The sequence below is a fragment of the Rhipicephalus microplus genome, chromosome 4, assembly GCF_043290135.1.
Source record: "Rhipicephalus microplus isolate Deutch F79 chromosome 4, USDA_Rmic, whole genome shotgun sequence".
Taxonomy (NCBI): domain Eukaryota; kingdom Metazoa; phylum Arthropoda; class Arachnida; order Ixodida; family Ixodidae; genus Rhipicephalus; species Rhipicephalus microplus.
This window is the reverse complement of record NC_134703.1, coordinates 58714083-58724179: the sequence shown is the minus strand read 5'-3', so window position 1 is coordinate 58724179 and position 10097 is coordinate 58714083. Positions and strand designations below refer to the sequence as shown.

General features: G+C 41.6%; 1 protein-coding gene across 1 annotated transcript; it reads right to left on the bottom strand.

The window, feature by feature from the left end:
• Positions 1 to 403: 403 nt before the first annotated feature.
• LOC119172676 (alpha-tocopherol transfer protein-like) lies at positions 404 to 5587 on the bottom strand. Its single transcript, XM_075891876.1, has 5 exons — positions 5251 to 5587; positions 3971 to 4213; positions 3163 to 3356; positions 1137 to 1247; positions 404 to 640 (listed from the first exon to the last, which is right to left on the bottom strand). Exons 1-5 carry the CDS (start codon positions 5399 to 5401, stop codon positions 506 to 508), a joined length of 834 nt encoding a protein of 277 aa, XP_075747991.1. The 5' UTR covers positions 5402 to 5587; the 3' UTR covers positions 404 to 505.
• Positions 5588 to 10097: the final 4510 nt, after the last annotated feature.

The following is a 10097-nucleotide window of genomic DNA, read 5'->3' as shown; positions in this document are numbered from 1 at the left end:
TTTTCAAAACAGAGGCGGGGTTGTTTTTAATAATTAAGGTATGGATGCAACCATGCCCGCTATATATCCATGTTTCTTAAATGATATGAGGTATGAGTATACAATTTCTTTTTATTTTTGCCGTAACAACTATGTTAAGCATGCTATCAGCATGGGATGTCTCAAAATGCACGAGAGTAATATGTCAGTAAACGTGATCATAGACGGCATAAAATGTGCATCAAGATTATGTAAATTTCTCAACGATGCATCACTGAAATGCCATTCGACGTGGACATGATAAGGGATAGCAGCAAATTCCTATAAAAAATAAATGTTCAGACGTGTCAGGTGCTGCCTAAATTTATAGCTATATTTTGACTAGGGCACTACTGACACGTTATATAACACATAAAAACCTGAGGCAAATGGGCCGCACTTCCTTGCAGTACGCAACACTATAAAAGTGCGACAAACTGATTTCGTCGGGCCTGTTTTTGATCATATACACAGTGACTATAGTTTCTCAGCTCTCTGGTCCCCGCAGGTAATCCCAGAGGCTTTCGAATTCAAATATGGCTGTGCCACCATACTCTTTCGGAAGTAAACTTCGTGGTACTTCAGCGTGCAGGCTTTCGAAGTCTTCGCCGTGAACGTTGAACTGCAGACCAAAAGAAACAGAAGGTTGAAGAAACGAGAAATATTTTGGTGAACAGGAACTTTGGGTTGCGAACATTCGGCCTGGTTCGGCACGCTATGGTTACTACACCACGGAATCAGAAATAAGAGAGCATGGAAAAATGACTGAGCGCCAAAACGCCTAACCACAAATGAACACACTCAAAAAAAAAGGTATACTTCCAATGTCGTTTGTAAATTATGACTTGCCACGTATGTGACTCTCTTAAAGGAGGCGCATGAAGTGTCCTCGTAGATCATTAAACTCTTGTCTGTGAGTCATGGCGCCCAAAATAGAGTGAATATGTATTGTTTAAGAAAAATATACACGTTGCAAGGCCGGATATTATGAAAAGAGAAAGACAGTTTTTTTTTCTTAGGGAACTAACTCATTCTGAAAAATCAAAGGGAAAAGCAACTATGAAAGAATGAAAGAAAAGACTGGATGACGAAAACGTAGAACCATAAAAGTATCTCACCCTGGAGACTTCGTCCTTGCTCAAAAAAGGTTTCAGCACTGAAAAGAATATGCTGAATGCCCTTGGCTGCCTCAGAACATGTGCCTTCGTGATCTCCAGTGGTAGGCCATCCTGAGAGTTAGAATACATTAGGAATGTTCACTACTCCAATTACAATAGTTTTGTGCGTGCGCTTCTGTGAGAGTGTTAGAGATAACTGTGACAAAAAGATTGAAATTTGGTCACGCGTACGATACACGTTTGAGCAAATTTCAAAGCTCGTGAGATATCTCACGAAGTGTCTCCAAAGCGTCAACTAAGCACCGTTCAATTGGCTTCTTATTTTGCCTTCACCTTCAGCATGTCGAACGAGCTAACACTCCATGTTTGCAGCAATTGATATTTGTTGTGTATTTCTAGTTTTCTGAAGGTGTCTTCATATGTTAATGGTGTAAGAAGTGCAACAAGGTTACTTAACTTCTTTTCAGTGACCGTTACTCGGACGTTAGCTATATGCAACCCTAATTAGAAGGGGCTCATGACTTTTTAAAAACAACTTAAGCGGGAGTGATTACTCAAGAATGGCTAATATTTTGGCTTAAGTAGTTACAGCAGGGAATGCACCTATTTAAATAAATATAGCTCGTTTACCACCACGGGGTAACCCCTCGATCATACAGACCAGTCTTTAAAATAATATGAATGAATAAAGGAGGAGGAATCAACTTTTATGAAAACCAGCAGTTGATTTGGCAGGGCCTAGACCTACCACTCGGGGACGTCGATGTCTTGTCGGCTGCCCGCCTCGCAGGCTTGCTGGGTAGCATAAAGCTGACCGCCAAAGTGGGTGCTGCGCATGGGGGTGTGCCATCTCGACGAGAGGGCCTCAGTGTTAATGAACGGGTATTTAGGTTAACATTCACGCAGCATTTGCGGGAACGAAGCTACCTGTATACTTTACAGATCTTACAACTATGATTGAGATAGATGACTTGGTATATCTTGTATTCATACAGCAACGGATATGTGTTTGTAACAGGCAGAGTATGGCTGCCTGTGCTCTATTTAGATAGTGATCAGGGGTTGGGAAAGTTCTTCTTTGGAGATAAATGGCTTCGTGATGTCATTGTAGCTGGTGATACGATCGCGTTCCACAAGTACCCCTACGCTGTTTCCTATACGCTTGACTAGGCCTCGTCTTACGAAGCGGCCGACTTCATTGATGTTGGTGAGGTGCGGATAAACGTCGCTGTCATCAGTATTTTATTTGATTGTGATCAATGCGCTGGTTCGAGCATCGCATAGCCATCTCACGGAAACTGCGCAATGATAGTATCAAATAACCCAGTGAATGGTGAAATTTTTGCATTGGGCTTACCTAAAAACAACAAAACTACGTTAGCCTTACAGGTGCCTAACGTTTACTCTCGGTTTGATTGATGCATAACCAGGAAAGATTTCTTCCGGCGCTAGACAGGCGTCCGTGCATTTTCTTTGACGTGTGCCCTGTTTGGTGTTTCATTAAAGGTTTCCCAACGAATGTCTTGCGGCTCATTTATTATACTGCTTCGCGTTTTCACGTGATTACATGTGCACGCTGCGTTCCTTGGAGCTTTCGCAAACCATTTGCCCACTGCGCAGGCAATATTTTTAACGGATGAGGGTTCTTTTTTTACTGTCGGTGTACCGAGTATTGCCCTCACAATTCGTCGATATTAAAGTTTCAAGTTTGTCTTTTTTTCCTCATACAAAAAGAGGAGAAAGAGCTAAAGGCTGTGTTGCCTGACTGATGCTCATACCTCTTTGAGCATTCGGCATGCATGTGCCATCAGCGTCAAGTGAAACCCGAACACAGGCAAGCATTATAAATGGTATAGTGCACGCCGTCAAGAGCGCAGCCGTCCGGTCTGGCGGCACTGCGCATGCCTATGGTGATGACTGGATGGCGCGCACTATACCATTGCTAAGCGCAGCACGTGTTTCATTTGATTCCGATAGTACCGTACCTGTAAATAAATTACCCGAGTTTATAGGTAACGAAAATAACCTGTAGTATGCGAATAGCTTTCTTGGCAAGGCCCATTTCACATGCCAGACTCTTGGAGAAAGACCAGCCACCAAAATCGAGAATGAAACAGATGCCGACGTCTTGGGTCGCCGGATCACGGGAGAGTTGCTCTAGCCATAGGTTGAAGGCTCGCTGTATTCGGTACTGGGGGAGCGATGAGGGATCCCAGGCACCTTGATAAATAGATCAATGAAGAAGCTCCGTCTGTTTTCTCGGTCTCCTAGTCTCTTAAACTTAAGCAGTTATCATTTTTCACCGCTTGAAGTGTGAAGTTATGAATCGTGGGATGTCAACAAAGCTACGATTCGAAGCGTTCAACTCAGAAGTAGTCTCGGAAAGCACCAATGCCGTATCACAAACAGTAGCACATGCTTACGTAAAAAATAAGCATGAACATGTCACGTTTCCTCATAGGAAAATAAGCAACATGCATGTTGAATAGACTGAGCATTTCTCAGTGAAATTTAGGAACACATAACCATCGTAACAAATACACAACAAGCGTGACCACATAGCTAAGTAAACCTCAGCCCCATGCTTTCAATAGGCTATCTCCTACCAAACCTGCCAAGAATTTCCGACAAGTTTTTTGTGATATACCAAATAACAAACAGCTCTTCAAGGTGAAAACGCAGTAATGCGATACGTCATGGCTCTATTGGTTTTTTTTTTTTGAAGTCTGAGAGTCCTCTGGGGTTTTCTCGAAAGAATAAGAGATTGTTGTTCGCAGAAGTTAGTTTTGCCTTTCCTAATTTACGCTCATCAAAATTTCCTTGGGAACACTTACCGAGCTTCAACAACAATATTGGTCGTCCGTGAGTATCCTTGCCAGGCAGCGCTGCAACAAGGTTTCGTGCTTGTGATTCGATTTCTTCCGATGCCTTCAAGTTCTTGAAAATTTTGGGACAGGAGCTTCTGCGTCTGTAGTACGTTTGGGTTTTCTCTAGCGCTGCCTTGACGTCAAACTTTGTGAACCTTAGAAAGGGTAGTAAGAATACGGTGTCCCTCCTTGCACTGCACCGGGCGTCATCTGCCAGGCGGAAAAGAGCACAAAAAAATGAACGTGAAGTAACCTTTTTGAGCTGCTTCATTTGTTGTATGCATTAGTGATCTTATACAGCCTAATATTTTAATGTAACCAGTGTTAACCATTGTTTGGCCGATAGACCATGCACTCGTCTAGACTTATTGTATATGTCTCTCTGCGATAAATAGTGGCGAAAATAGACCAAAGTAGCCGTAATGCAATGATAAATAAATGAATACATCATTCTCAACAGCAAAAACATTCTTATTGAAACTTGCCAGTGCGTTTAGATAGTGGTGATCCCGTGGCTTTGGAGTGTCACAATAATGATGCTCGGTAGGATGGTAAGAGCTGTGCAATGCTGCAAAAGGTGAGGGCAAGGGCAAAGAATGTTGCGGCTCGGAAAGAGGGGGGTTGAACCTTTGAGAAATGCGCCAAAATGGTTGAGGTTGAAGGTCCGCGGAGTGTAACATAACGTGTCAGTGTACATGTTCAGGTGTTCACTATTTCAAATGGCCAACTTTTTTTATTCTCCAGATGAAGTCGCGCGACGTTGGCGTCAACAAAAATTGGCGCTGCAACGGGCACTACGTCGCTGAGCCAACCGCTATGTTCGATCAAGAGAGGCTGAAGCAAGAAGGGAACACTTGAACAACATAAATTTATGACATAGCCTTATCAAGAAGGGGCATCAGCTTCTCTGTTTTGACAGCATTTGCGAGGTGGAGCTGCCTGATTTTTTTTTATGTTGGTCGAATGTTAATGGGTGTTGCACACAATTTCACTACGTGGTGTTAAGTATTCAAACATCTTCTAGTGAATTCCAATGCGCAGTGGCCTGAGGATACTTTATTGTGGTAAAACAGGCAGTGTGTACTATGTGCGTTCACGGAATTCTTACAGTCAGTTCTATGCTCTCGTAATCCCCTTAGGCTTGCCTATGGCGTCTTCGCTTTAATACTGATGGATTTATGCGTAATCTCGACTAATATTGCCATTCGCTATACGCCTCTGTAGGCTCAGAAACAAAACTCACTCACCTTTAAGAAAATGCCTCAGTTCATCCAGGGCTGTTCTCTCATTGTCAGGATCTTTCACGTGCCGTTCCCTCATATTCCTCTCGCCGCAGTCACCATTCGTTTGCTGACTTGCACTCCCTTGGTTTTCCTGTGACTTCCTCTTCTTTGTCATATCTACTGCAAACTGCGCTTCCCCTGCGAGCTCCAAGTACGACGTCGGGCAAACAGCGTTCCTCCTTCCGCCAAACAGAATCTCTGTCGCTATACGTCGTCGCTTATAAACGTTGCGAGCGTAACTGAAAGCAGGAAAGCCGGTTTTCGCTACTCAAAAGGAAAACCTCCACTCGTAGCGCCAGTTCGCCGGTGGTTGTGTACAATCACGTATGCGCCAAAACAAACAGGTCTCCATTGATTACATGAGAAGCAATGTACATTCGTGGGAAAGTGATCGTGAACTTCTGTTTTGGGAAGGGAACTTGTATTTCTGATATTAATTTCATGGTCAAAATGCTTTTTCACCTGCCACGAGCAGTCTTACAAGTATCGCACGAAATATATGATCGGTTTCACGCTCTGTCAAATTCCGTCTAAGCATCAAGCAGCAGTAAATGGTCCACGAAGCAGAAGCAAACGCCCGTATTTTCCTGACATTACCACCTCTTTTTTGCTCTTTTCTATCATGACTAGCTCAGCCTATTTATGAGAAGTATTATGTGAATGTTGACTTTAGAATTCTCTTGAGTTGCGTTTAGAGAAATGTAGTAGCGTAAATCTCTACTGGTTATAAGAAAACTTTTTTTTACCGTTTCATTTACTTGGATCTGCCATAGTGGTCTAGTGGTTATGGCAATAAACTGCTGACCCGCAGATCAGGTAATTGAATCCTAGCTGTCATGGCTGCATTTTGGTGAAAATTCTCGAGGTCCGTGTACGCCATGTCAGAAGTTTGGTATCAGAAGTGGAGGGCTTGTTATCCAATATATAGGAAAGGTGGAAGTCCCTGAAGACGTGTTCATCCGCCTCGCGTCGTCTATTTGCCATCGGCTCACCTACTTTGTCGATACTTTCTTCCTGCAGCTCATGTAACTCACAAAACCCTCTTCGTAAACGTAACCTCGCCATTTATTTGATGTTCAGAAACCCACTTGCACAGAGCGCTGGCGTTTGCGACAAAAATAATTTTTGTAATCCGCCTAGACTTGTAAAGAACGCTGTTTTTCTTTAATAACTGTGTTAATTCTGGCGCTTTCACCGGGTTCTCTTGTGACAGTAACAAACGCATTTAGCACCGCTAGCCTTGCTTCTATTGGAAAATACCAGATGTTCGAGCTGCAGCTATCCGGAAACTCAGTCGCACTTTCAGTGGCCATCGCGCACTGTTTTTGGGCGAAATGCAAGACAGAGAGAGAATAAAGATAAAAGAAGTGTATATGGAGGTTAGCTAGGGTTGAACCCGGAACGCTACCCTTCCCTGGGGAATGGGGGAAAGTAGAAGGAAAGTTACAAAAGAGAAGGGAAAAGTCATTGTTGCTGTTAATGTAACCACCGTTCCGCGTTTGACATCGCCCACGGTGAATCAGTCCCGTAGCCTATATTAATGCAGTGCGTTTGTGTCTTTGTGCGACTTGTATGCGTAGTCCCCTGCACTCAAATTTCGTCGATCACGAAGTCCCTAGTGTTCTCTAGCAGCGGACTTGTGAAAGCTTTCGAGAACTGGAGATGGAGTCTAGCAGACGCAACACGCTTTGAACCATCACTGTCTGCATCTTGCTCAGCAGCACTCGAATAAGACCATGCCAGTGCGTTGTCCATCTTCATCAGTCAAACGTTGAAGTACAAACGTTTATTACCACGGAAAGCAATGTAAACGTTCTGGGTGTTGCGCATCGTCAACGCATCCATCGCCAACGCTAATTTTAGGCGCACACATCTCTGTTGGCCTCAAACTACTTTACTTGTCAGCACCACTTCGATAGTCCGAAAGCATCAAAACAAGCAAGCGATCTAAATATATATATATATATATATATATATATATATATATATATATATATATATATATATATATATATATATATATATATATATATATATATATATATATATATATCATGCTTTGTTCTGAGCGTTAAATGAGTGGAAGCGATGAGAGATTACACCATTTATGTTTTGCTGTCCTGGAAGAGCACCAGTGAGACGCACGAATTCGGTTGAAAGCGGATCCTAGGCTATATGCGGGCTACCATGTTCCTTAACGGCATTGCAGTTAGGGTGGCTATTACGGTTACCAGCCGGTAATCACTGCAATATTTCAGAATATGTGAAACCATGCGTGAAATTTCTAACGTACCACGTATCGCCGTTGCGCCGTGTGCAAAAAGCAGTGCTTAAATTCTTGTACTTGATTAATAATGAAATCGTCACGTCGAAGTATTACATTATGCGTGGCCTGCGTAGCCCTAATATATAGGTTCGGTGGTGCTGCAAGGTAGTTGTGAGATGCGTTAAAAAGAATACCATATATGGTTGAAATAACCGGAGCCCTGCTCTATACGGCGTCTCTCATAATCACATAGTGGTTTTGAGACATTAAACCACTTTAATAATAATAATAATAATAATAATAATAATAATAATAATAATAATAATAATAATAATAATAATAATAATATATTATTATTATTATTATTATTATTATTATTATTATTATTATTATTATTATTATTATTATTATTATTATTATTATTATTATTATTATTATTATTATTATTATTATTATTATTATTATTATTATTATTATTATTATTATTCCTACTACTGTTAATACTACTATCACTCACTCAATCGGTTAAAATCAGGCTTTGACCACAAGGCAAAGCAAAGAAAGGAGTAACTTTCTTGCTCAAACGTTCTTGGTTCACTGGCACCTTCGCTCTTTCATTTTTTCTCTTCGTCGGGATCCGGGACCACTTACTGCTCTTCGGAATCAGAGCAAAAAGTTCTTCAAAGGGGTAACCACTTTTTCTAAGTACTTTTTTTTTCGTGTTGCGAAAGAAAAACGGGAATTTTCAACTCTGTCTTACTAAGTTGAGCAGAAGAAACGAGTTGCCTCACTCCCCATGCTAGCCCCCCCCCCCAACCACCCTCTTCTCTTTTCTTTTCCCACATCTTTGAGAGGTATGGTGTTTTTTTAAAAGATGTTTTTGTTGTTAGTTGCTTGATAGCGTACTCTGAATTATTACTTTGCATAATATTAATTCTATATTGTTTGAATAATTTTTACCGACGCAATTTATGGGTGTTTATTGTATTAGCGCTTGCAGCACTTGAGTGTAGCTGTTCAATAAACTTGTCTTTGTGGAAAGCAGATGATACCGATAATTATCAGCAAACAAACAGAAGAAACGCGTAAGTACTGAGACCCTTCTACAAAACGTCAACGATTTTCAATACAATTCAATATCTTTTACAACATTTGGAAAGCACATCGAATTACAAAGTCTTGTTACCTTACCTTTATTTTGGCCAGGATCTTTCTTTCTTTGCCAATACTCCTGATACATTGCCTTTAATTTGGTCAGGATCATTCTTTTTTTTGCGATAGCCACTCACATTTTGTGATTGCATCAATTTGTGTAAGAATTTTCTTGTCTGTGTGAATATCAGCAGCTGCGCTTGATATTTCTCTTAAATTGACACGAAATCGAAAAATGATTTTTCGTGATATTATTCAAACGCCATTTCACCTGTTCAACGTAATCATGCTTTCCGCTGAAACTTTTTTTCCTCTAATAAGGAACCTCCTATGGCGAAATTAATGACGTTATGGTTCTCAGAGTGGATTTAACTAGGCTAAACGAATTTATAGTTGCAATTTATTGTTCCTTTAACAAAGCAGTGTCGCTTTAGTGCAGTTGTTATCAATAGGAAGTGGATACCAAAAGTGAAAAAAAGAAGCCACAGCGAGTTAGCTGCAGCGACTAAATAAAGAAGTTCGCAGAGATGAAGTATAATCAACCAGCGCAAGAGAGGACAAATCGGGGATCATTAAGAAAGGCATTCATCTTGCAGTAGACGTTAATAAAAAAGGGTTCAGAATTATGGTGATGAAGCTGATGACGGTGTTGGTCGTGATGATGATGATTTTCTCTATTCTTTATGTACGACAGAATCAAAACAGGAAGAGGCTGAACGGCAAGTATGCAGAAGCCTGTGGATTAAAGAGACGGCTTGCAGAGAATGACGCGCACGGAATACATTGCACCACGGTAACGAGAACTGCCTTGTTTCTCATTTGCATAATAATACGTGTGTGTGTGTGTGTGTGTGTGTGTTTGTGTGTGTGTGTGTGTGTGTGTGTTTGTGTGTGTGTGTGTGTTTGTGTGTGTGTGTGTGTGTGTGTGTGTGTGTGTGTGTGTGTGTGTGTGTGTGTGTGTGTGTGTGTGTGTGTGTGTGTGTGTGTGTGTGTGTGTGTGTGTGTGTGTGTGTGTGTGTGTGTGTGTGTGTGTGTGTGTGTGTGTGTGTGTGTGTGTGTGTGTGTGTGTGTGTGTGTGTGTGTGTGTGTGTGTGTGTGTGTGTGTGTGTGTGTGTGTGTGTGTGTGTGTGTGTACAGGCAGCATGTCCCCATAGTCACTATGATCCTTACTATGCTTAACATGCACCCACACTTGTGATAGATACGTCAGAGCTTATGTCTTCACCTAACTTTATGTCCCGTTCGTACTTGCTTTACAGTGAAACAGTGTGAGCCTAACAACTGTTTCGTCATCGTCGTTGCCATCATAACCATTGTAGTAGATGTAGAAGCAGTAGCAGCAGCAGTAATGATAGTAAATAGTATTAGCAGTGGTAGTAGCGGTTGTGGTTGA